The sequence below is a fragment of the Stegodyphus dumicola genome, chromosome 9, assembly GCF_044657685.1.
Source record: "Stegodyphus dumicola isolate Sdum_Otavi_A_Nest chromosome 9, ASM4465768v1".
Taxonomy (NCBI): domain Eukaryota; kingdom Metazoa; phylum Arthropoda; class Arachnida; order Araneae; family Eresidae; genus Stegodyphus; species Stegodyphus dumicola.
In genome coordinates, this window is record NC_140776.1 from 112,036,985 (window position 1) to 112,064,588 (window position 27,604).

Genomic DNA, 27,604 nt, shown 5'->3' on the forward strand with positions numbered 1-27,604 from the left:
GGGTTCTATGCTGTTCTAAGGAGCAAACGAACACGATGTCATCTAACGGTTTCATCAAGAGCTGATAGTGGAAACGCAACAACAGCGACATGCTTTCAAAGTTGAAACTGTGTAGACACAATGATATTTATTATTATTATTATTAGTCCAAAGGGGCTTTGTCCCTGAAGGACTATTGTTTTCGTTTTGCGATTTTGCGTCGGACTCATAAACGTCGGTTCACTTTTCAAACTGTTGCCACAAAATGTTAGAGTCCTGCATTATATTTGAAGAAATTAAATAATGAAAAATCTGCATAAATGATTGTCTATTTCTCGCATTGTGATAAAACAATGGTACATAGAGCCATCGAATTTTGAATGACGAAATCCTACTGCGAATATGGGCATCTGAAATCCCAAATCTGGAATTTGTTTTATTATAGATTTTATATTTTGTAAAACTTTAACGAATTTTTGATTTACAAACTCAATGCTTTAAAAGCGAGAAATGGCAACGTTATATATATATATATATAAAAAAAAAAAAAAAAAAAAAAAACTTTTATCTCCAGCTCGCGAGACTGTGTATATCGGAAATTCTAAAGATATGCTTAATTTAACATTATTTTGCGATATTGCTCTTGAACTGAATTTTATGGTTTAAGTGCAAAGAACATGATATTTAATAAATAAAGGTAACACTCAAAACGTTAAAAAACGCCCCTTTGGACGTAATTTAAAATCTGAAACATTTCAGATTTTTTTTTTTTTTTTTTTATTGTATAAAATAATTTTAAATTTCTTGCTTAGAATGTATGACTTCTACTGATAGCGGGTAAGCAACAAATCGTTATGAATGTGAATGACGCGAGCGCAACATTCTAATACAAACATCCCCAGTATGTACACAGTGGGGGTGGTTTTTCAGAATCTTATGTAGAAAATGAGCTTCTGCTCTTTTTGAAGATCGAGTGTGCAAAATTTCATCAGGAGAGCAATAAAATAGTAGATTTTATAAATTACATGCGTGCAAGCAGACAAACAAACATTTTATTTACATATATAGATGATTTTAATGAATCCAGTTTTTGCTATTTCAGTGGTCCAGTTAGTAATTGATAATAACTGACATGAATCTAATTTTATTAATTTTAAATCGCTTAGTTCATGAATTAATAACAGAATAAATTTGAAAGAAAACTTCAATATATCATGATTTGCTGAACGACAGCATACTGCCGCGTGGAAGATAAAAATATTTTGATTCTAGCAGTGGCAATACATTTTTTTTAAACCACTGAGTTTGTTGATTACATTCGAAAGGCGCAGGTATAGGCATGTCAGTTATAATCAATATTTCATTTTGAAGATTGGCAATACACTTCTTTTTATATCGCTGAGTTTTCTGATTAAATTTAGAAACATAAATATTTTACGCTTTGCAGAATGGCAACACAAAGTTTTACGGATGACACATTGTACTTACCACGTGATATTATAGATTAAAGTGGACGTTAAATAACTACAAACGTGGATATGAAAACAATGAAGTTGTTTCGGTAGGTTTGTTTTCCAATTTTGATTTCCGCTTTTAGTTTTCTTTGCAAGTACGGGGAAGTCATTGGTTAAACTGGTAAAGAGTGAACTTCGATTGCGAAATGCAACACCAGAATTGACATAGGATCTAGCCGACAATTCTCTCGATGAAAGCTCAATAACGATACTCATCCTGCAAAACGCACCAAATTTAATACTATTTGATGTATTTTATTTTGTTTCATTTTCCTCAAGAATGCAACAGATCAGGAAAATTCTTTGTCTTCTTTGCCCCTTGGTACTAGGTTTACTTTATTACTGACACGCTACTGTGAAAAATGTTTTGTTCATTTTCCCGCAGATTAAATATTATTAACGGCGAGTATGAAAAATACTGCGAATAATTTTTATACGATTGCTCTCTGAAATAACACAGCCTTCGTAAAATGTACACAGAGTTTAATAACAAAATATGGAGAAACTAGCTTTCTGAACTTACTGAGATTGCTAATTGTGGTAATGCTATTCTTGCTGAGATTAATGGTGTCCAATCTATGTAAACTTTCTAAGTTTTCGATAGTCGACAGAAGATTCTGCTGCAGATAGAGACATCGCAGCTCTTTCTGAGCGTGCAAGTTCTCAATTTTTCTTATTCCATTATTTTCCAACCAAATGCTCTTTAATCCAGTGTAATCTTCCAGGTTTTCGATTTTTGTTAAGCCTAAGAAAAATAAAATAGATTTATAACAAAAAATAATAAATATACTTACATATTAAAATTGTAAATATAAATAAAATGAAATTTTTATTATGTTTCACGTCTCAAAAATATTAGAAGGAAATTTAACTAATGATTTTTTCTTTGTTAAAATCCTCGTTTAAGGGAATAACACTAAACAATAAAATTCTGATGTGGACACCACAAGACTGCCTTGTACTGCTTATTTAAATTATATTTACTTTTTGCTGCACTTCATTTAAACTTATTTCCATGAATCATTCTAACTTAATCAATCGATCCCTCAAGGCAAATTGCAAATTTTGAAATTAAATATACATTCCACTTTTTGTTATATGGAAGTCAAACTTCTATTTTTACTTCCTTGTACGAAATAAAGTAAACGCGAAAAATTTCGGGTATTGTATTTCAATGAAAATATCTATTTTGACTGCTCTCGATTCGATTTTATGTTTTTGCGTTACATCTTTACGTACGGACAGAACAAAGGTCTCTTTTTCCCAAAACGGATTATGAAATGCATTAAAAATGTATTCAGAAAAAATATTTCGTGACGTCTGTACGTACGTATGCACAAAATGCATGTAACTCGCATTTCAGAAAACGATTAACCCGGAACATTTAAAATTTATATGTAGGACTTTTATAATATGTACATGAGCACCTCCCTTTTTGGTTGCAATTAGCTGTACCAAAAGTATATAAGTATTGTTGCGTGCGTAGGGTTTCGTAATAGATTGAATGCACAAGTCCGATAAAAAGTTAACTAAATTTATTCTTACCACAAGAAATATAACATCAAAACGTTGGGTTTTCCGTAAAAGATATTCGTCCGCTATCCCAATATCACGCAGTAGTTATATTTTACACGCAGTAGTTATATTTTACACGCAGCAGTTATATTTTAAACTATTAAACATTAAATAGAACGCAATCCAAATCGCAGAGAAATCTTATCCGATCTCAACGTGAATTCGCTACAATGAACAATTCTCTATCAATTGAGTTGAGATGTTTCTCTCAGGCTTTTATAGCTTTTTAAACTGGCCGCACGAGACAGTTTTAACAATTTCCGGCAAGCAAAAAGAGTAGAATTACGGTTACAGCTATCATAATAGTCAATTACATATACCCACTCTGTTACCCTGCTCGGTGAGCTAAGTTTTTTATTCTTATATGTTGGTAAATTGTGCACTTTTTGCTTTAAAAGCGATTACATTATATTGTTCTTATGTTCCAGTTAAGGTTTTTATGCCTTTAGTTAATCTACATACAATAGTTATAGAATTATGAAGAATTAAAATATTGTTTAAGTTCCAGTAAGCCTAATGACGCTGCCATTTGTTTACATTTGAAACTTAGTACCATAGTGAATTAAGTCCGTTTCTGCACCAACTTCAGTTCTTTTACCGCGTGGGGCCAAAAGTTTTGTGCATCTAAAAATCTGTCTTTCCGCCTAATTTTAATTAATTTAAACTCTAATTTTAATTGAAAAAATTATTTTTTAATGGTTTTTAACTCTATTTGATGTTTTAAGTTTTTCTGTATTTTATAATTTTTAATAAAGATGTTTTGCGTTTTTATGCATTTTTTCCTGGCCGCTAAGTGAGAACTGAATTAATTGAATGAGAAATATATCCCTAATAAAATTCCAGGAAGCAAGTTTAAATGAAATGTAGTAAAAGATGTGTATAATACAAGGATGCCATGTTGTGCTCACATCAGATTTTTATATCTTCATGATAAGTATAGAACTTCGGCAAATATAATTATAGGAACTGAGACACCTCACTAAATGTTAGATTTCGTTATTTGTACAAAATTATTATTATTATTTTTAATTTGACGTTGCCCAAACATGAATATTTCTGTCATTTAAAACACTTTTGTAATTAGAAGTAAATGACTATGACCAACGATTGCGAAAATAAACGTTGAGTGGGGAAGGTGGGTATATTTTTGGTACTTCCGATCTTAATAAAAAAGAAAGGTGCACAGCTAACTTTATAACAAAACAAAACAAAACAAAAAATCTATTTTGAATCTAGTGTATACAATCCAGTTTCCCTTAGAAAGTCCTCCACGAAGGCATACCTCCCCTTAGGCAGATAGCCCTAGTGTGCTTTGCCATAATTAAATACAGCACACCTATTTTGAATCTATTTAAAATCCAGATCGTGTAGGGAAAAAGAACTCTTTTATTCTGTCCGTACGTACAGACGTTAAGCCAAAAAAAAAAGTCAGAATGGATTTGAGGTAGGTCAAATGAATATTTTCGCTGAAATATAGGCCCCTAGCGGCCGAGCGATAAATTCCGCGAACTCTGGTATTTCGGCTCAGAGTTCGAATTTTGGCGAATTTGGCTGGCTGCATGGATGCTATCGTGGCTTTCTCCATGTTAAAAGTGTATGCGAGGCAGTTCCCTTAGAAATTCCTCCACGAAGACGTTCCTTCCCTTAAGCAAATAGCTGTCGGGTCCTTTGCCAGTCCAAACCGCTGAAACATGATGCCCGAAATTTTTCGCGATCACAAGTCTTCTTTACTTCGCTCAAAGAAGTAAAAATATACAGTGGCTCACATTTTTTTCTGACATATGTATTTTTGAAATTTATTTCTCTAGATCTTGTACTGAATATTAAAACAAAGCCTCCTTTTTTTTTTTTTTTTTTTTTACTTTTTTTTAAAAAATATTTTCTCTAGTTTATAATAAGCCTCACTTATTTCGAAATATCCCTTGTGATAAAAGAGTTTATTTAAAAAGTGTTAATACATAACTCGCATAATAATTTGCAAAGTTTGCTGAGAAAATGCATCATAGGAATTGTAATCACCGTTTCGAAATTTTTACTTGTTCACAAAATATATTAACAGTTTCATATCTGAAGTGAAACTGGCATAACTAACAACAAGTTCTGTTCGAAATTTAACTGTTCATTATTTTAAAAACGAAAAAGCATTTTAAGTATTTAAAACATCACTGACGCATCCTGGCATTTAACTATATTTGATGTTATAAAGTGATGAAAATTGCATGAAACTGTTGAAAATGCATTGAATTCTGGACAACATTCCAAGGAACACAAAGTAATCGAGATTTGCAAAACGAAAAATCAAAACAAGATTCAAAAATTAGTTCTGCGATATATACAGAGGATTTATGAGAAGAGTTTGATATGAAAGTTAACTCTGAAATGTCACTGGGGTGCATAGCTACAATGTACGGTCAGCAAGAAGGAAATTCTTTGTGAACAAGAAATATGCTTGGCGTAAAACTTCTGAGATATATGAACCCCTAGCAGCTTGTATAGTTGAATATTTTCGCTGTAACCGTAACCGTGACAGCGTTATTGCTTTAAATAATTACAAGCTCGAGCGCATATTTTCAAATACAATATCTGAAATTTCATTTCGATTGATTGAACGGATACGTCGCTAGGGATTCGCATATAAGGGAAGTTGTTTTATTGACTACCCTGTATTTTGGAACAACGTTATATTTGCAGACGAGTGAAAATGTAATGTATTTGGTTTCGATGGACATAGGAAGCAAAAGCCGAAAAGATTTAAATCTAAAAGACATTGCTTACTCTTAAGCAGGCTAATGAAGGCATGATGGACGTTTCGCTGCTTTTAGAATGAGAAATTTAGTGTTTATTGGAAATAATATGAATCAGTTAATATATGTAAGTATTCTTAATATATGTAATATATGTTATAATATGTAAGTATGTTAATATATGTTAATATATGTAAGTGAAAAATCCAGAAGCACCTGCAAGAAAACTTGGAGTGCAAAATGCATTCCAGTAGTTTTATCAGGGCAGCGATCCTAAACATACAACATTAAGTGTTCGCTTTCGGTTATCATACAACTATTCAGTTATCAAAACTCTTCCATATTCTTCGGAATTAAATCCTATCTAATGTATGGAATGAGCTGGTGAAAGAATAGCGAAACATAGCAGTTCTTTGAAAGCTGTACTAAAAGCAATTTTTTCGGAGGAATAGTACAAAACAGAACATTTTTACACCTAAGAAATTAGCTGAATCCATGCCAAAATGTAATTTTAGGGGAAGGGTATCCACGAACTATTGAACGTCTCGTCATTTTCGTGTTTTGTTGTAGTTATTTCTTATGGGTTTATTCGGTTATCAATCCATTTACATCAGGCTGTTCGCCAAAAACGAAAGATTAACTTCAAAATTACACCACGAAAATTTCAAAAACACTTAAAAATTGCAACACTAAAATTGAAGTCTTTAGAATACCAAAAAATTAAGACAGCTGACAGGTGACGAGAACTGGGGCACCTGGCGTCTACCAGAGGTAAGCAGGTGCATACCCCTCATCCTCCACTAACCAGCGCTTATCGAAGAATTAAAGGAGTTGTGTGAGAAACATGGCCTTACAGGGACTAGGTGGCTGTACAATGGCTACAGATTTGGGAACAGAGGGTGCAAGACACATATTGTAATGCATGTAAATATAACAGAGAACATAAAGCATGAAAGTAATACAATAAATAAATAGTGCAATATAAAGTACATAAGTAAAAAATTCGTAAATAAAAAGACTAAATAAGTAGTGAAATGGGAAAGAGACAGCTGAACGAGAGAAAGTCTTATATGATCTGGCAGATGTCCTGTCCCAGGGCTGCAATCATGATAACAGTCGGCTCAGGCAAGACGTCGTCTTGCAATGCAGGTTGCCGCGCAGAGCGCTATCCCGTGAATAACATTGTAGCCGATTTTCAAACACATGAAAGTTCAAAATTTTTTTAAACACGGTCCACAAAAGTACTCGAGAATGAGCGACAATAAAAATCACATAAGAGTTCAGTAAAGATGTGAAGCAAAATCTGAAACAGTCTTTGTAGCCGAACGAATCCAATAGCTAAGCCGGTCGAGACGCTTGGAAATGAAGTGATGTGCAAATTAAGTGCGCAAAAGAAATGCCTTTTATCACCAAAATCAGTGCCTCACAGTTAACATGTATTATAAACATAAACACATGAGTACAACAGATAATATAGGTACACAAAATAAATGCACAATACAAAAAATAAGAGTAAAGAATTTTTTTAAAAAAACTTTTGGCATATTTTAAGTTTTTTTTTTAAGTAAATATATACACTATTTACAAAATTTAAGGGAGGTGCCTGAGCACCGCACGAGGCCGTTTCTTATTCACATTGCTGACAGGGTCATAGTAAAGAATAGGGATAGTGGGATTATGCACATTGCTAATGGTATCATAATTTTTTTTTTTTTTTTTTTTTTTTTTTTTTTTTTTTGCCAATTCGGCAAAATACACTTGAATTTCAGAGACTTTGAGCTCACGGTGTATGGCCGTGTTTCTTATGAACCAGCGGCCTTTAGCCACTTCACGGAGAACAACATTTTGTAACACTTGAATCTTTTTAATAGCCGTAGGGCAGGCATATCCCCAAACAGGGCAGGCATAAGTAAGCACGGGCCGCAAAATGGTCTTATAGATTAGCAAGTTGCATTCTAGAGATAACGCCGAGTTCCGAGCAATTAAGGGGCATAGTGTACTTTTACGTACTCGAAACTTAGAGATAATATGTGTAATGTGTGGGGTCCATGTGAGTTAGTCATCTAAAATAACGCCAAGGTAGTGGGTATGCTTAGTCCAGGGAATTGATTCTCCAAACATTTGGAGCTGAACATCCATGTTGATGCCCTTTTTTCTTCTGGTGAACAGGATGGCATCCGATTTTTGTACATTAATTTGTATCTTCCAGGCCATTAGCCAGGATTCCAGTGCATGAATGTGGTTTTGTAGTGTTGTAATGACTGAGCTAAAAGATGCACTTTGTGAAAAAATCGCAGTGTCATCTGCATAGAGTGTGAGTGTGGTGTCTGTGGTATGTCGTCGTTTAAAGATTGAATAGACATATCTTATGCACAGTAATAAATGCACTTCCACAGTACCAATATGAAATTTGTTATCACAGTTCTTACTCTCATTACTCTCCTATGCACTATTTCACCCGTTTCTTTCCGTAATTTATTCTGATTATATTAAATGGCCGCCCAAAAGTGCTGAGTCGTAGAGAAAATTTGTCAATATTATTAAAGTAAATCCAAAAATTTCTTCAATTGCTATCATAACAACACTCAAGGAAGTTCATCCCAAAATATCCGCTGAATTCTTCATTGGTCAGGTTAGGAATCTAACCAGACCAAGTAGCCAATAGAAAACATTTTGGTCGAATGCATTGTTCTCAGATGAAAGTTAATTTTCCTTAATTCGTTGCAATGGAAGGAGTTTAGTTTGGAGGCTACCGAAAACTGAGCTTCGAGGGAGGAAAAAAAAAAAAAAAAAAACATGTTCATGCAACAGTAGCCATATATCAGAAGGTAACGGGAAACGAAATTTCAGCAAAACTAATCGAAACAAAAGGAGTATTTAGTCCATTTTGTCAAATGAATTATTTTACGAAGAAAATAAATTTTCATTAATTTTTCAAACAACATTATTTAGAGCGCAGTCCGGTCCGTCTCGCTCGTCTTATGACCCAAATTGGCTGCGCCCACATCACACTACACACAAAAACAGACAAACTAATTGAACATAAAAATAAAATAGTAAATCAAGGTTACAAAGCTATAAAAACCAGTAAGACGTCGCATGACGAGATAAAATAAAACTAACAAGTAAATAAGGGGTTAGTACGACCTCAAGTATAAACAAAATAAAGCAAACAAAAAACACAAGCAGTCAAAAGTTGAACTCAAACCACAATTCCAATTCTTTCTCTATTTGAATAAATAATTTTCATGATCTCCCGAGCAGTCTTATAACTCTTCCTATCATATAAATCTTCCGTAGAAGTGATCCTAAAAAACAGTAACCATATATGACACACACGTAACAAAACCCCATATGAGCAAAATTAATCTGAAGAAAAGAAATACTCAGTCTATTTTGGTCGAATGCACTGTTTTCCGATAAAATTAAAATTCTGGTTAATTCGTTGCAATGAAAGGAATTTAGTTTGGAGACAATCGAAAATTGAGCTTCGAGGAAAGAAAAACATGTTCGAGCAATAGTAAAATACGGAGCAAAGTTGTGATGGTTATAGTGCTGCATGTCGGGTGTAAGTATCAGCAATTTTGAGTACATTGATGGCACAATGTATCGGCATGCCTATTTCAATATACTTAAATATAATCTTCAACAAAGAACCAGCAAGCTTTATTTATGCAATGAATTTTATTACCAGCAGGACATTGATTCCAATCATACCGCATATACTGTTTTCGTCTGTGGTTGCCCCTTCATACAACCCCAGACTTAGAATCATCCATCTCAGTCCTGTGACTTGAAAGAACTTGGCAACAAGGTATTGATATACTGAACGTGGGCCAAATGAAAATATTTCTTCCAGAAGAATGGGACAACAAAAACATTGGTGAATTCCATGCCAAATAAGTTCAAGGCTGTTATAGAAAACATAGGATTTACCGCAAAATTATTGACATTTTATTCTTACATTCTCATCACTGTACTTTCCTTTTTAGTCTTCATTTTGTCTTCTATTTGTTTTTGTAAGTTCATTAATTTCAATTTAAACTGAATATTTTGTAGATATCTTTATAATATTCCAGAGATTATATAAAGGATACATGTTTTGATAAAAATAATAAAATTTACGATTTTTCCCCATTTTTTTAGAAAATACAAAATATTCCTTCACCTATGTCCGTCACTGTATCAGAGTTCATTTATAGAACGTTTTGAATACATTATTTTTTCACCAAAAACGCTTTGACAACTTTTTTCAAAATATGCAGGTTTCAAAAATAAAGATCAGTAACGTAAGGATTTAAGAAAGGAAATTCTGGAAGGAAATAATATTTAGTGACTAGTTTTTGCGAATAAAACTGGAAAACATAAGTGTCCGAAACTATACAAAATATAAATATATTTTTGATGTATAAAGCATAAAATAAATACTCAATATCACCTTTCCCAGCGTTTTTCTTCCCGCTGACACGTGTTGTTCTTTGAAATCCATTTCTGGTTACATTGTTAATCTATAAATTGATATTCTTCATTTTCCTCCTGTGTCTGTTTTCATATAAAACTTTAAATCGCCTGTTATATCCTTTCTTGAAATAAGAGGCACGCATAATATTCTTTGTGATATTTCATATAACTGACTCAATAAATTCAGGCTCTCACGTCACTCTTATTCATCTATCACATCTCCTCTTTACAATGAACAATAACGCCAGCTGTATTTTTGCTATGTGAAATATGTTAAACCATTTGCTAAGCGATTTTACCCCTTCCTTCTCTATTTAGGATGCAGGCAGCATTACAGTTGACCGAAAAAAAGGTTATGATACGTTTCATTTTGGCCGTACAGAAATACAGGCTTACCTTCATTTCTTTAATTAACCATTTGTGAGGCCCAACCGCCTAAACTAGTTATCATACAAGAGTAAAAAATCTGTAATTTTAGAAAAAGTTTTACTAGTATTATTTCACAAAAATATTTAATACTTTTCAATTAGACATCTCATTTAAATGCATACTTAATTAAATCAATCATATTAAAAATGGAAAAAGCACTCTTAAGAGCTATGTTTATTTCTTTTCAATCGCTTGGTTTGTTAAACAATAACACATAGATTATTAATTCTGAGAATTAAATATCTTAACACTTTATTGAATGGCTAGTTGCGTGGAAGATTTAGGCAGTGGCCAACATGATGCTTGAAAAATGCAGAGTTTGTTGGTTAAAACTGAAGATAAATATGTTGCATTTTGCGGAATATTAAGTCTGACACGCTGGAGATAAAAGTGTATTATTTCGGACAATGTTGCCACTGCTCGTTTTTAAATCGCTTTTAATCAAAAATTCATTAAATTCATACGAAATATGGAATAAACAAAAAACAATTTCAAAATTCTCGTTTCGAATTTCCCATATTCGGGTAGAGGTTTACATGTATTCAAAATTGTGTGGTTCTAGGTGCCATCATTTTTCGTAGTGCGACAAACATGCATACATATACAGGATGTCTCAAAAGACCGTTGCCAAACTTAACACTTAACATACTGGTCTGTCGTACCATAACAAACAAGATTTACACAAGAACTAGTGATTGAAAATGCGAACGACGACAGTTAGAGGGCAACGTTCACAGGCTTATGGGAGAATGGGAAGCGGGATCATTTCAGGCGATGAAGTTGCGGGAGAAGAATGAATCAGTTTACTAACTCAGAACTGGCCAATATGCATTACCTGTATGGTGCAGAGCAGTCGCATAGCCCTGCAATCTCCTGACCTGATTCTCCTGGATTTCTACCATGAAGGTAAGAAAGGAAGGCCAACTCCGCACTACAAGTGAAGCACTGCTCGGAACTTTTGGTCTCCAGATGGGGTGTTTTTTATTTACATTCAGAAACTCCCTTGACAGCGCTTTGATAGCATCTCGACACACGACAGTTCCATACAAATCGAAAAACGTTACACTTCCGCATAAAAGAAACATTCCTTGTGTAATGGATAATAGCTAATTTGTATAGTTTAATGACACTTACGCAAAAACCACATCTTGGTTATTTTTCGATGCATAACAACAGCAATTTTTATTATCAATTTGCTTTATAAAATTCTAAGCTGTTGAACTATAAAAATATAGATTTTAGCAAAAATGTTATGCTTAAAGAATGAAAAATACCTTACTGTGCCTTTAAAATTGTATGCATCTTTCGATACCCGTGATAGAGTATTAGCTACTTTTATTTTATGTTCCAAACGCCAAAATGTCTTAAATAAAAAAAAAATTTTTTGTTATCCATATATTATTGTAACATGTGCTTTTTAAAAATTTTTAGAGGAGAAGCTTTATAGATGCTCATTTTAAACTCATCATTATATTTTTATAACTGAAAAGTAATCACTTTGGGTTTACACGTTTTACTTATTTGTCTTAATTAAAAATAAAACTACCACTAAATACTGCAATCCTCGTCAAAATTAATAAATAGTCACACAAGATATGCCACGTGATATAAGTTAACTTTTCCTTTATTTGTGTAAAATAATGTACAGTTTTACACAACTGTGTGGAACAGAAGATGGATACATTTGCGGCAAATGAAGCAATATTATGCAGAGTAAGGCAATCAAGATTGCCATCTGATAACAGTGCGGTTAATGTTTAAATGTGAAACGAATAGTTATTATCTATTATATTATTAGACAAATGTATTAAACTGGGTGCTAAAACAGGTATTGACTGCTCTGCCAAATTGATTTGAATTTGACAATGAATGTATCCTAAAACGTGTTTTAAGTCAATCAAAAGTTTGAAACTTGATGAGTAAATGTAAATATAAAAGTATGCATGTTAAAATATTTTAATTAGGCACATAAATCAGATAAAGTTTTTATTAAATAGAGTAAGGCATGCAAGGGCTATCTTGCCTAAAGGGAGAGATGCCGTCGTGAAGGCATTTCGAAGAAAAACTGACCTTTGAATGGGTATTAAAAATAATGCATGTAATTTTCATTCAAATTATATTTATACATTTTTATATGTTTCTTATGTAAAAATTTCGGGTACATGCTAAATTATTGTAAATTACTTTACTCGAAAAATATAGTGAATGCACAGAAATTAAAGATTTGTACGTGATGAAAATGAAAAATATGAAATACGTATGAGTATTTATACATATGCTTTCAAAAAGCATGTATCTGCCTTTAACAAATACGTAAATATTTATTAAATTATTCATAAATGTATTTAAAATGAAGGAATTATTCATTCATAAACTCCTGTGAAAGTTACTGTGAAGAAATCTAATTATTAAATGCATCTAAATTTATAATGATTATAAATGTTATCTAAATATATAATAACCTTAACATCGAACTATAAACATAAATTGAAATCCTGTTGACAAATACGTTTATAAAACTATTTAAGCAAGAATTGTTCGTACTGGAAAGCAATCTGTTAAAAGGTATTGTATAGAAAATTCTATGAGATGCGTACTTAAGAAAGTATTAAAGAAGAGTTTTAGAATATGTATTGTTGAAATGAAAGATAAAAAATGTCTTATAAGTATAATTAAAAGAATTACTCTGTTACATTTTATAATAACTCAGAAGTTTTAAATAATATTTTTAAAAAATCCTTTTTTCTTCCCTTTCAGAAATATTCAGAGAAAGTTATGTATAAGGAAATGAGCACCAATATTTAACGTATTTCGCTATTAAAATAAAAGGTGCCCTAATTTGAAATGGATCGAATAGAGCATTAATTATAAATTGGCTTAGATTTTTCGATTTAAAAGATGCCTCAGAAGCTAAAAAATCATGTCATATTTGAGAAAGTATTTTAGGAAGAAGCTCTATAAATAGAAAAGAAATAATGCATAATTTTAATCTTTATATTGTTACGAAATGTACAAGCGCGGTAAGATGGCTTCTCCGCAAAGCAGTTTTAGGGTTGCCACATTTGGCGAGAAATCGGTCGTTTGGCGACATTATTGGCGATATACCATGGACAATTGGAGAACCTTCTGGAACGAATTCTTACCGGTTTAGTCCAGAATGTTCCCGAACACAAGCCGAAAGCTATATAAGCCCTGCTGGTCCGCAGTCAGAAAGTGTGCTTCATCGAGAGTGTGTCTCTCATCGAGAGTGTGTGAGCCTCGTCTAGCGAGTCAATCCCTGCGGATTCGATCGAGTTGACAGCCGGGCAGCGAGTGCCGAGTGGGTCGTCGAGTCCACTGAAGCAGTCTGTTAGTGTATCGCGGTTAGTGCATCGTCGAGAGAGCGCGTTGAGCTCCGGGGAAGACTGAACCGAAGAGTCAGGAGCTGTGCTCGTGTGTCGTCGAGTGCATCGCGAGTTGTAGCGTGGAGAGTCTCGAGAGTACGTGGAGTTCCGAGAACGACCAAGCAGAGTCGGGAGCTGTACTCCGGAAAGCAGAGTCGGCTGCTTTGCAGGAAGCTGTCTCCACCGTGATAGCCTGATAACCTGAAGGCTGTGTCGCTGATCGTGTCAGCGTGTTTATAGTAGTTCATCGACGACTGTAAAACGTGTTTTGGAGCTGTCCTGACAATATTGTCTAAATAAAGTGTGTTTCGATACTTCATCAATTAACGTCGTTACTCACTTCAAATCCACACGAACCCCGTACGAACCTGAAGGAAGAAAATAACGTAACAATATATATAAGCGGCTTAAGTGTGCGTCGCCGATAGTTTATTGTTGCCACTCGGAAAAATGAGCGCGGAAATTAACGTTTCCGCAGTTATTAATTAATATCTCGGCCGATTAAAGTCGTACGAGGATGAGAACGGTATCGATGGATTCGGAGAAATTTTTGGAATCCGAGGATACGCGTCTCGAATTTCAGTTCGGCGCCGTTCCGTAGATATTCGAAAAAAAGAATTTGTTACGTAGCCAAATCCCTCTAATAGGGAAAACCCAAGAAAGAAAATGGAAAATGTAGGGAAAAATTAGTTTTTAATTAATATCTCGCTAATTAAAGTCCCACGAAGACGCGAATAGTGAAAATGGCGAGTCACGGACCTGCGGTAACCAACGGTGTGCTTCGCTAAGCCCGGGAACCAACCGTTTCGGAGGAGATGATGTTACTTCACCCCATATATATATATGCGGCATAAGTGTCTGTTTGTCGCCGATATTTGGCATACTATATAGTATTAGGTTGCTAGCCAATGAGGTGAAGTTGCCACGGCTCAGGATTGCCTTTTCGATTGAGACGTAGACAATTTCCTGTAAAACTTGCTTTTGCTATGACCATCAATAAGTCTCAGGGCCAAACGCTTAAGCGTGTTGGCATTTTTTCACCTTAGCCTGCATTTGGACACCGTCAATTTTATGTTGCCTTTTCAAGAGTTCGTGAAAGCACGGACGTAAAATTAAAAATAATGGATGGTCCTCTGCAATGGGAGCTTAAAAATGATGGAAAGATCTACACAAGAAATGATGTGCACAAAGAGATCTATGACATGTGAATTAACATTTTATTATTTAAATCACCTTTATTTATTGAGCTAGCGGTGGCTATTAAGAAATGTACTGCCAGTGGTTTTCTTCATTGCACTCTACTTCAAGCAATTAAGCAAGTAGAACGGGGAAACAACGTGGGACAGTAAGCAAAGGGGCGTCCTCGCCGCCTGCCCTGGGTAAATCAGTTTGAATTAACAGTACACAAAACATTTTAATTACAATTTATAATATCTAGAATAGCGGTCATTTCATATGACCGCCGGGCTTTCTAGTAATACAATAAATTTTGATCTTAATTTTTGTAATCCTTAACCGAATAAAATCGAAATACCTTAATTTTTTTCTAATGTAATTAACGAAAACTTGTGAAAATATTTCATTCAAATTCAACCTTTCTGAGCAAACTGTTCTGTGAAAAGTATAGCATTTAATTTCGTTCAGAATGAAATGGTGTTTAAAAATGTATTCTTTTCGCATACTTAGGACACTGAAATATTGTAGAAAAAGAAAATATATACATTCTAAAGATTATGTTAATTCATCTAACAGTTAAATTTTGAGTTAAAGTTACTTTCCTATCTCTTACAACTTACTTTCTTTCAAGCTTACAACTTCCGACCAGAACGTATTTTTAGAATCGCGTTTGAATGCAAATAAGGAGAAGTATTTAATTGTGTAACTATTTCTACTGACTTCGTTAAAGAGCCAGTGATTCTGACTAGTTTGCCTTTTCAGGCTACTCTCTCTCTCTCTCTCTTAAGCTATTACTACGCTCGGCCGTACTTTATGCCCTTGATACTAGCTTCATCGTTAATTAATGTTAAGCGGCCAACTCTGTTAGAATCTTGATAAGCTATATCTTTTTAGTTAAGATTAGTTAAGTTTTAGTTCTTAGTTTCCTAAGTTCAAGCTCGAGTGGAGGCTTTATTGTAACTCCAAAAAAGGAGTCGTCTGCTAAAACTTTATTTGAATAATAAAGGGTAATTTTCTCCTTCTTACGTTTTGTTCTCTGTCTCACGAACTCAAGCGATTATTCGCTTACCAGTTCTTCGACTTTAGCTATAGATTAAAACACCTAAGAATCTTACAACATTTATATGCATATTTACGATGTAATTGCAAAATATTTACATCCGATCGTGTCAAAACCCATTGATCTTAATGGTAAGACACTGAATGTTTTGATCACCACAAAGGGATCGCCAGTGCTTTAATGCAGTGTATGGGGGAAAACGGTTAGGGCCTCTCCTTCTTACTTCCTACCTCCATGATTTCTAACTGTGGGGGATGCATGAAGTCCATGGTATACGAGACGATCGTAACATCGAACATGTATCTCGTCGCCAGTGTCGTGGAAGTTGTGGCAGGTGTCCGTGACACACTTGTCCATTTTGAACGGGTCCGTGAATCCATTCGTTGACGTTGAGAAGTATGCATTGAGGCGAATGGAAGGAATTTTGACATTTTCTGTGATTTAACCATATTCTTTAATAAAAATCATATTAACACCCCTTTGGACTTATTTTTTTACTCCCCTTCTACATCTGCAACTTTGCCCTCTAGCGGTCACCGCCTACATTTTCGCACACAAGTTCCTATGTAAATTTTGTTTGTCATGGGATGACAGACCAATACGTTAAGTCTGGCAACGACCATACCGTGGTTAAGATCGTTTGACGCAGGTTCGATTCCCCGCGAACGGGCCGGCTGCATAGATGGTTTTCGTGATTTCCTCATATGTAACTTCAATATAAGCCAGTTTGCCTTGAAAGTTCCTGTGTTTTGGAAGATAGCCTTCGTGGTCTTTGCCGCGTTCAAATAAACTAACTTTTTATGCATTTTTTGTTCAATTAATTTTGTAGCCCATTAGTTGAGTAGTTTCATAGAAATCGATGACTGAGTAAGATTAAATTGGATTACTTCTTATATATACGAAGGCTATCTGCCTAAAAGGAGAACTTTCTAGGGGCAACTGGCTCGTATCTACTTTACAAATAAGGAAAAAACGAACACTTCCAATAATACAGTCCGTTCTCTGGAAGTTGAAAGTTGAGTAAGAAACGTTGCTGTGTTCTTAATTGCATCCTGTGTTCGATTCTCAGGAATAGAACGATTTGAATACCTTGATATTTGTTCCCGCATGGAATCAATTTTTCTAAAAATAATTTCAAATATGTCTCTTGTGGAAGATAAAACCTTGAAAGCAGGTTGAATATCAGTTTTCGATTTTTGCCACGAAATACAGAAAGACGAAATATTATTTGTTTGTTGTATTAAAAAGCGTGCTCGAAAAGGTAATTTGCACGAATATTGATTTTAAATACATTTACCTGGTTATAAAATGTCTAAAATAGATGGCAGTTTTGTAGAAACAGCTTCTGCCCGATGATTGAGAGGAGTGTTTAAGTAGCAAAATATAACTTTTACACAGTCTCCGTTGAGTAAAATATCCAATTAATAAAATATGTAATATAATTTAATTAATTAAATAAAAAGTTCCGCATTTTTGTTGTAAAATTTGCAAAATTAGAACACTTTCTTTCGACTTGCTCACTCAGTAGATTACGATACTGATTTAGAACACAGGGACACAGACTAAGAATCTTTTGTTCGCTTTATTTGCTAGCTAAACTAGAAAACAACTGTGAAATCAGTTATTCTCCAAGAAAATAGTTAAACTACCTGATTTTCACTTGACATGAAATTCTTAGAATATATGCAGATATTCTCAAATAGAATAATTCAAATAGGGAAGCTATATGACTGTTTGGAGATGCTGTTAATTTAGTGATCTGGATAGTGATTGAATTTTACCGAAAAAAAATCCGAGAAACTTTAACCTTTCAGAAAAGTTTTATGATCATTATTTATAAAAATGAAATAATAAGTTTCCATTTCAGTTCTAGAGCTTGCATTTCTTTCTGAAAGTATTTGCCATCATAATTTTTCCTTTATTTAAAAATACCAAACAATTTTATTTCAGGTTAACATTAAGCATGCAAACAATTAATTATTAAATGAAATTCTCTAAATATTACCCAAGCTAAAGTAAATATTGCTAATTTTTCCTAAGCTATACATCGCCCGCAAAATTCCTAAAGCTGTTAAAATATTGTATAAACATTAATTATTCGATTAAAAAAAAAGTTCTTAGTTTTTTTTTTTTTTTTTTTTTTTTCTTTTTTTTTTTTTTTTTACGAAAATCTACGATGTTTGTCTAAATTACTGATTCTTGAAACTTTTCTCCAATACTGGAAGGAAGTATCAGTGTATCTTGCTTCTAAGACTTGCATGCTGAAATTGTTATTACAGTAGATATTCGTTATAATGATACTTCTGTAAAATCCATAGTCGTTAGCTTACCGGCTATTACAAAAGCCGCCAGTGCAATTACGCGTGGCTTAATCTGTTGTACTCAAGAGGTCGTATAAAGAGAGTCATCATTAAAATTATAAAAATGTATTTCCCGTGATTGTTAATTAGCTTAGAGAATAAACTTTTATTATCATTAAAAATTATGTTTGCTGTTAGGCAAAAAAACTTTTACGTGTATTTTAAATAAGTAGGTAGTTAAATTACTTTACATCGCAAAATTTCCTTAGTTATTTAATTGGAAAAAACTGCACAAAACTAACTAATGGATTATTCCAACAATCAGAGGAGGAGAGAAGAAACTATGAAAAGGAGAAAGATTTTTAAATAGCAAAAATTATGATTAAAAATGCTTTATTTGTTTATTTCCAAAAGTGATTCAGTATTATACTATAATAGAGCAACGTAAATAATTTAATTATCTAAGCCCACTAGTAACGGATATGTAGCCATTTATATCCCGAGCAACATTATAAATCTTTACCCTAAATTAACTAACTAAAATACATATATGGTAAAATACTATCTGACATGCGGCAATAACGCAGAAACATTTTTCGAGTCTTCTTACCTAGATACTTAACGAATTGCAGAAGGTTCTATAATATCCCACTCCTTCCTGTTAGCAATTTTTGTCACAGGCTTGCCTCCAGAAACTCGGAAATTGCTTTAACAGTAAGCCTGATAGAGTCAAACTGGCACCTAGTGTAGTATCATTAATAACGTTCATCATAAACGCCTTAAAAGCATTCAGGTTGAAGGGAATAATAAGAATAATATGCAGTTTGTTATATATATATATATATATGTTTTTCTCGAAGCAAAAATAACCAGTCTATTTCTATCTTCTTTCCAAGTTTAAAATTTAAATATTGTAAATCTAATTCAGCAGAATATTTATCTTAGGTCCCTATGCGGCTGCATTCTTTGCATACCCCTATTTACGCCACTGGTACAAACCAAGCTGATGAAAAGAGACAAATGCAGCTCTTAAGAAAACTATTTTTTTAAATAGTGCATAGGAAAAAATAAAAATGGATTTAATTAAATACAAATGGATTTAATTCGCGATAAATCTAATTTAAAAACGTTCAGTACTTTTATAGAATGACGCTCTGTATTTTTTCACTTTTCAAATGCAGTAGGCTAGGATTAATCTGATCACGTTTGTCCACAGCCATTTTGATAATATTAACCGAATGGTAACACTGAACGATAAGACAAAATATCCCTAAAAATAGCAATGTAAATTAACTAATTCAACAAAAACATATCAATAAAAACAAACAAAATATAGATAGTTTCACGATATTTTAATTTGGAAAATGCAAAGGTTTGCTTATGAACTGTTCATAATGTCTTTAATGCAAAAGTTCACTTAATGGATTATAACGCTTCTGGAGATTATTTGACCGATACTATACTTCTAATACTCGGAGGGCATCTCTCATTCCAGGACAACATGTCAGCGTAAATCTAAAATTCGGTCAAAAAAGCAACATTAGTTTGGCATTTCTCCTGACAATTTTTGGAACATGTGTCTAATAGCTCTCAGAGTTGATAGAATTATTCAAAATCTACATCAAGCTAAAATTGCCTTTTTGTCTAGTTTTAAACGATTGACTGGAATCGAAACCAATCAATAGATTGGTTTGAACATTCGCATTGGCGGCTTAACTCTTATTTGGCAACATTTTCTCTGTAACTCAGGGGTCGCGAAACTTTTTTGATCATCGCCCCCTATATAATCTTTCGAAATCTCCATAGACCCCCACAAAGGTAATTTTCAAGTAATTAAAATAAAACCATATATTAGTCTAAATATTTATTTGATAAATCAGAAACAGTAAGTAAAGTAGCTACAGATTTTTTACTTCTTAATGAGATGAGTGTGCCTGGTGTTTCTTGGCAAGGTTCGCTATATTGGGTTCGAAATTAGTCAATTTTAGCCGTAAATCCCCTCGAAGCTCCACATTTAATTTATTTCTGTTTTTAGTTAAAATTGAATTACCGTGACTGAAATCGGCTTCAACCATATACGAACTTGTAAATGCAGCATAAATGGCTGAGCCATTTCGTAAAGTTTCACATATTTTTGCTTTATATTTATATTAGTCCAAAATTTATGTATTGTCAAATTTTTAATAAGCATTTTTGCTTCAAGATCGGACAATAGCTCATCTTGTATGTTGAGGTCGACGTTATCAATTTGCGCCAAAAATGGCGCAATAATCCAATCAGGGATGTCGATGTTTTCCAAATCAACAAAGCGCAGTTTAAAATCGTCGCTTAATTTTTGAAGATGATTTGTATATATATCCAAGTCTTCTTCTTTTATTTTTAATTGTTGCAGATTTGAAAAATACTTATAATCCTTACGTAGCAATGAAGATCTGAATAAATTTAATTTTACTTGGAAGCCTAACAGTATTGTTCGAGCTTCGATAATTGTTACATCTTTTCCTTGCAATTTTGTTTGAACGTCATTAAATTTTCCAAATAAGTCTGCTAAATAAAAAATATGGTTCTTATTGTTTTGGAGTTCATTTCTTAGAACAGGATTTATTTCGTTCAGAAATTCTGTCGTGGAGTCAAATAAATTGACGAGCCGTTGCAAGCATACACCTCTAGACAACCATCTAACCTCGGTGTGCAGAAGTAATTGGTTAAATAACTCATTGTTTTCCTCACAAAGTTTGGCAAATAATCTTGATTTAAGAGGTTGAGCTTTAATTGATTAATAAATTTAATACAAAACCGTAAAGCTTCATGTAACTCTGAACTCAGATATTTTGCTACTAAGTTGTGTCTATGCAACACACAATGAATAGTACGAATACCGGGCACTTTCTCTTTGAGGCATGTAGCAAAACCTCGGTAACGCCCTACCATAGTAGGTGCGCCATCTGTGGCTACTGCTATTATATTTTCAAGCGGAAAGTCATATTTATTTAAATATTCTTGTAAACATCTAAAAATTGTCACTCCCTTCCCATCGGTTTCAAGATATTTAGCAAATAAAAATTCATCAATGACTTCTTTAATTTTACTGAAATATCTAACATACGCCATAAGAATAGCAGAAACGCCAAAAACAGATTCAAGTTGTATAGAGAACTTGCAATTTTTTAGCTCCGAAACTACTGTGTTTTCTATTTCTTCGGCCATTTCGTCAATAAGCCGTTTTACAGAATTTGCACTTAATGGCAAAGACTTTAAAACATTAGTAGAGTCTTTTTTCATCACATTCTCAATGACGTTTTTAATTGCAGGTACTACAATTTCTTCTGCGATTGTGTGGGGTTTTCCCCTCTTTGCTATATTAAGCGAAATCTTGTACGAAGCAATTAATCCTCCTTCATTTTCAGTTTCAGTAGACTGTTTCATAAAACTTTTTAGAGTTGGTCGACATGTGAATTTTTCTTTGAGTTTTTTGAAAAATTCAAATTCTTCATTTTTTTTATCTGAATGAAGCCCTTCAAGATGATCTTTCATTTTTGACGATTTCATGTATTCATTTCCAAAAGTTTTTTCGCATATAAGACACATAGGAATAGTTTCATTTGTCGGTGAACAAATAAATCCAAATTTTAAGTAATCCAATGAATAATACCGACATTTCTTTTTAGATACTGACGCTGTCATTTTTAAATTAGGGTTCTGTAAATAAGTTAAATTTAAGTTGGTATATTATACTAATCCACATTATTAAAGCTTACCTTTTCACAAGTAAAATAATTAAAATTGATATCAAAACTAAACGAATAGTTTTATAGAAACAATAACTCATTATCCAATGGTAGATATAATAGTAGTAATAATGACATTACAAGCATTTAATACTGTTCACAGTTCACAAAGATAGCTGAAAATGCATATGATATTTGCGTTTGTAGCATTCAGTGTAGAATTGGACAAGTGCACATATGCAAGGCTCGTATGGCTTGCGATGGAGACAAAAGGCGAACCAACGACACGATGCGTAACTGCTGTATAAAAAAGAAAAAACTAAACTAAAACCACACACATAAGAAGAAAGAAAACGGAGTACTGAAGATTCCCTTCGCGCTTAACGCATAGAAAGCCAACGGCAGTGTCGTCGCTCGCCAAGTCTGCGCCAAGGGCTCCTAATTGGTTGATGGGTTCGCCAGCAAGAGTCACGGATAAGCCTCAATCGCTCTTCTGGCTACATACTATGGATTGGATTGAATTGGATTATTTAATTATGGCAAAGCACACGAAGGCTATCTGCCTAAAGGGAGGGATGCCTTCGTGGAGGACTTTCTAAGGGAAACTGGCTCGTATACACGTTACACATGGGGAAAACCACGAAAACGCCCATGCAGCCAGCCCGTTCGCGGGATTCGAACCTCAGACCGAACTACCAGTGTTCAGCGTCTTTACCGCTCGGCCGCTGGTGGGCGGCTACATACTATGAGTTGTGCAAATTACAGACTGGTCACAAGGTCAAGTTGTGACGTCACGGTATACATACGAAAACCCATAAGGAAAAAAGGGACAGATTGTTTTCTGATTTATCATTTTATTTTCTATAAAGAATATAATATCAAGTCAATTATAAAAATATTTTAAATTTTTACGTACGCAGTTAGATACGTGTGATTTGCGTATTAAGAACTGTTTTTCCTTCGAGTCCCAATAGACCCCCATTTGACACCTTGGGTCAGATAGACCCCTACTGTTGTTAAATAGACCCCTAGGGGTCTATATAGACCACTTTGTCGACCCCTGCTGTAACTTGACAAATTTTATAAATCTGTTTTGACCTTATTTGGCGATCTTATTAATTTTAAAAAATTTGTTCTATAACAGTTTGATCCTATTAACCGCGACGTTTTCCCCATGTTTGCTTAGGCAAACGGGCAGGACTTCGGCAATTCAACAATAATATCCAAATGATAGCACTAACCGCGATTAAATTAAATGGCGAATACTGTATCATGAATACTCTAATAAAACTGATCATTTATGGCAAGTCTGTACAGAATGCTTACCTTTGAAATGGAGATAAAGAGTATCATTTAGATGAGGTGTCATGTAAAGATTATTTTCCTTGCATATCTTCTGAAGAAATTTTTTTGTAATTCTGAAACAAAATGCATAAGGATGAATGAGATATACATAACGATCTACAATGGATTTTCTACATTTACCAATTATTTAGCATGCCTTGGCAAATTTGAATTAGTTAATAAAATGAAAGCAGAGTAAATAATAATAAAAGTTTTAAAATATCAGGGTTTTATTAGAATAGAAGCTTAATTCAGTATTCTTCAGATCCTACTAGACAAGCGAGTTATCACTGTAGTCTAGATTAAGATTACAAATTCTTGCCAAAGTTAAAATAACATTTTTGTTAACTCTTAAAATTTAACAGAAGGCATCACTTGTGCTACAAAATAGAACTCAATAACTCAGTTTATGGAACAATAATTTTCTTTAACACGATGTAGCTTCTAAGCAAAAAATAATAGGTATGTATTTTGGAGCTTTAACAAAACAACTTTAGTTTATATCAGGGTTTCTTAACCTTGTGTGGAGACCCCATAATATAAACGAAAATTTTGAGGGACCCCATAATATTTACGAAAATTTTGAGGGACCCCATAAGCATTGCGTAAATCCGACACACGCGTGAGTGAAACTGTCCGTTTCTTCACTTCTACTGTAATATACTATTGCAGTGTTAAGTCATTAATTTTTAGAGTAAAATGAACGTTTCTATTGTAAAATAATGCATCGAAACGTTTTTGTTTTTAATATGTCTGTATTGCCTTACCTTTAACTATATTCAGAAACATTATGTGAAAATATTTGGTTGTTATAAAATCGTTATAATAAGTTAAAGAAATATCAAAATTGCTAAACTTTTTGGCAACCTCCTGCTGCAGATCCCGCGACCTACAGTTTAAGAAACTCTGGTCTATATAATAAATAATCTATAGATATGCTCTGGCATATTCTTTCAGAACTCTAACAATTAAGTGAGTAGTTTTTATATTCTGACAGCTTCTGCATTATTCTAAGTAACATTTCTATATTCTAAACTAATTATATTTTTAAAAATATCAGTTATGTTTATGTTATTAAAAATCAAATTGTTAAGAACATTTTTTTAAGTAACCTAGTTTGTAAGAAATTGCAAATCTGTTAAATTTTTAAAATAAGGATTAGTTAAAAATTTCATGTTTCGCGAATGACAATATTCTCAAAATTCCTCGAAGGCGTTTTTAACATAAAAACAACAGGGTCCCGACGTATGTTGTTAAAAAACACATTTCACATAATCACTTTCAGAATTTAATTTTAAACAGAATCATTAGAAACCAAATTTATCCAATTCGAAACCCAAATGCAGAAAGCTCTTATTTTTTAGTTTTTCTCCTGTCTACGTTAGAAAATGGATGGAGAAAACGTGATTGCCTTTTTAAGATGATTTCCCACTCGAATTAATCATTTTCGGGCAGCTGAAATTTTATTTGAGTGGAGTAGCTTATCAAATCAGACATAACTGCATTTGGACTCTCTCCCGGATGTTTTTACTTCCTTGTACGAAGTAAAAAGGAAGTATTGTAATCGCGAAAAGTTTCAGGCAGCATATTTCAACGAAAATATCCATTTTGACCGCTATCGAATGCAATTTAACGATGTTTTTGCGTGATATCTTTACGTAAGGACAGAATAAAAGGTGCTACTTTGGTAGACGGTTGCACGGATTTTGGCGAGTTTTTGGCAATTTTTCTTTTGGCGAGTAATACGACTTATGGTAAACCCATTGCTGGATAAGTTATTTATGGTAACCGATACTTTGTTGACATTTTATTTAAAAAATAATGCGTGTTATTATGCATAAATTCCGTGTTTTAAATATTATTTATGGCTTCTAAATATTAAAAATCAATTTAATTTTGCATTTTTATTTGAAATAAAAATGTTATTCTTTATCATATTTTATGAAATTTTATGCTGTGGATGATGTAATCAGTGACGTCACCTTACTTTAAAAGTAATTGGTTTAATTATCTATAAATTTAATCTAATGTTTTAAACATTATTTATGGCTGTTAAATATTAAAATACAATTTAATTTTGCATTTCTTTTTTTAAAATGATTTTATTATGTATGATTATTTAAATAATTTTAATTCTAGGCGTGATGTAATCAGCTCTCTGATTGGTTATAGAATATTTGTGCATTAATGAGCTGTAATCAGCTCCCTGATAGGTTGCTGAAAATTTGTGCATTACCGCGCCATTTTAAAATTTAATTCATATCTTCGAATTCCTTCAAAAATGTCTCCTTCAAAGATGAATGTATTTTTTGATAAGTACCAAGAATTTTTGGTTTCGGAATCAAAAAATTGTCCTTTGAGACCTTATTTTCGCCAGCCTGGCTTTCCTAATCAAAGATTTATTTATAAATTCTTACAAGGGTCAGAGGAAATTTATTTTAAATTTTTGGAGGAAACAACGCTAATTGTTTCTTCAATGAAGTGCGAAAATGTAGATCACAGATGAAGACCGTTAGAAGAGCCGATTCTGAGACGGCCGTATATGATATTGTGGTCATGTTGGAAGAAATAACAGCTGTAACGGTAAGAAAATTATTAGACATTCCTCCTTTTTTACCGACAATAAACTAATTGCTGTCATTTTAGCTCTAGTGTACGAAGCGTTCTTATTTACTTATTTTAAAGTATTTAATTTAAGTAATATTTTAATTCTTTTAAACGTTGGTATGATGGTTTTTAATTCGATATTCAATTTACGTATTATTTTAATTCAATTAAACGTTGGCGCAATGTTTTTATAGTGGTATTTTTATTCTATTTCTATGCTATATGAAAGTAATAATTTAACCTTTCTTCAGTATTTTATACTCGTAGTAAATGTATTTATTCTATATAATATATATATATATATATTATATTCTATATAACGTATTTTAAAGTATTTAAATTTAATAATATTCTGATTCTTTTAAATGTTGGATGATGTTTTTTATTTCGATATTCAATTTCAGTAATATTTTAATCTAATTAAACGTTGGCACGTTTTTATAGCGGTGTTTTTATTCTCTTCTTTGCCATATGAAAGTAATAATAACCTTACTTTAGTATTTTATACTCATAGCAAATGTATTTATTTACACTTGCCTGCCATCTTAAAAAACGACATTTTCAATAAAAAAATTAATCCATTATTTCTAACGATATTTATTTATTTATTTATTTTTTTTTTTTTAAGTTTCGAATACTTTGCTATGCGTAAAAACAGCGTTTTTCAAGATGGCTGACGTTTGTAGAAATCGCGGCAACAATTGCGCCAACGTAAATCGCCAAAAATCCGTGCAACCGTCTACCAAAGTAGCACCGAATAGAATACTCGTTTCCTCCAAAAAAATGATAAAACTGCTTTAAAATTAATTCTGAAGAGCATTTTTTGTGGCGTCTGTACGAACATATGTACGTACGTACGTACGTATTTCGTATAACTCGAAAACGAGTAGCCTCAGAACGTTGAAATTTTGTATATAGGACTGCTATAACATGTAGATGTGCACCTCGTACTTTGGTTGCAATCGGCCACACCGATGTATATAAATACTATATTTATATATATATCCACTCTGTTACTCGGCACAGTGATCTCAGTTTCTTTACTCTTATATGTTTGTAAATTGTACATTTTTTGCTTTAAAAATGATTGAATTATGTTGTTTTTATCTTCCGGTTAAGGTTTGTACGCCTTTCGTGATTCTGGAAGCAATATTTGAACAATTATCAACAATTTAAAAGCTGTTTAAGTGCGGTTAAGTTTTAAATAACATGGCGGACATACTTGTTTACATTTGAAACAGCAGAATTGTAGATTTGTTGCCAATCTAGAGAGACTAAGCTTTGCAACAACAAAAATAACGCCT

At 33.0% G+C, this 27,604-nt stretch overlaps 1 protein-coding gene across 2 annotated transcripts in view; it reads right to left on the reverse strand.

The window, feature by feature from the left end:
* dtr (defective transmitter release) overlaps positions 1-27,604 on the reverse strand; it is a 118,716-nt gene that overhangs the window by 80,229 nt on the left and 10,883 nt on the right. The window contains exons 3-4 of one of the 2 annotated variants that reach the window (XM_035372345.2): positions 23,676-23,767; positions 2,017-2,238 (exon numbers count right to left, since the gene is read on the reverse strand). In XM_035372345.2, coding sequence (XP_035228236.1) covers positions 2,017-2,238; positions 23,676-23,767 — 314 coding nt within the window. Of the gene's footprint in view, positions 1-2,016; positions 2,239-10,250; positions 10,412-23,675; positions 23,768-27,604 lie in introns of those variants that run through there. The other variant, XM_035372346.2, reaches the window with a different exon arrangement.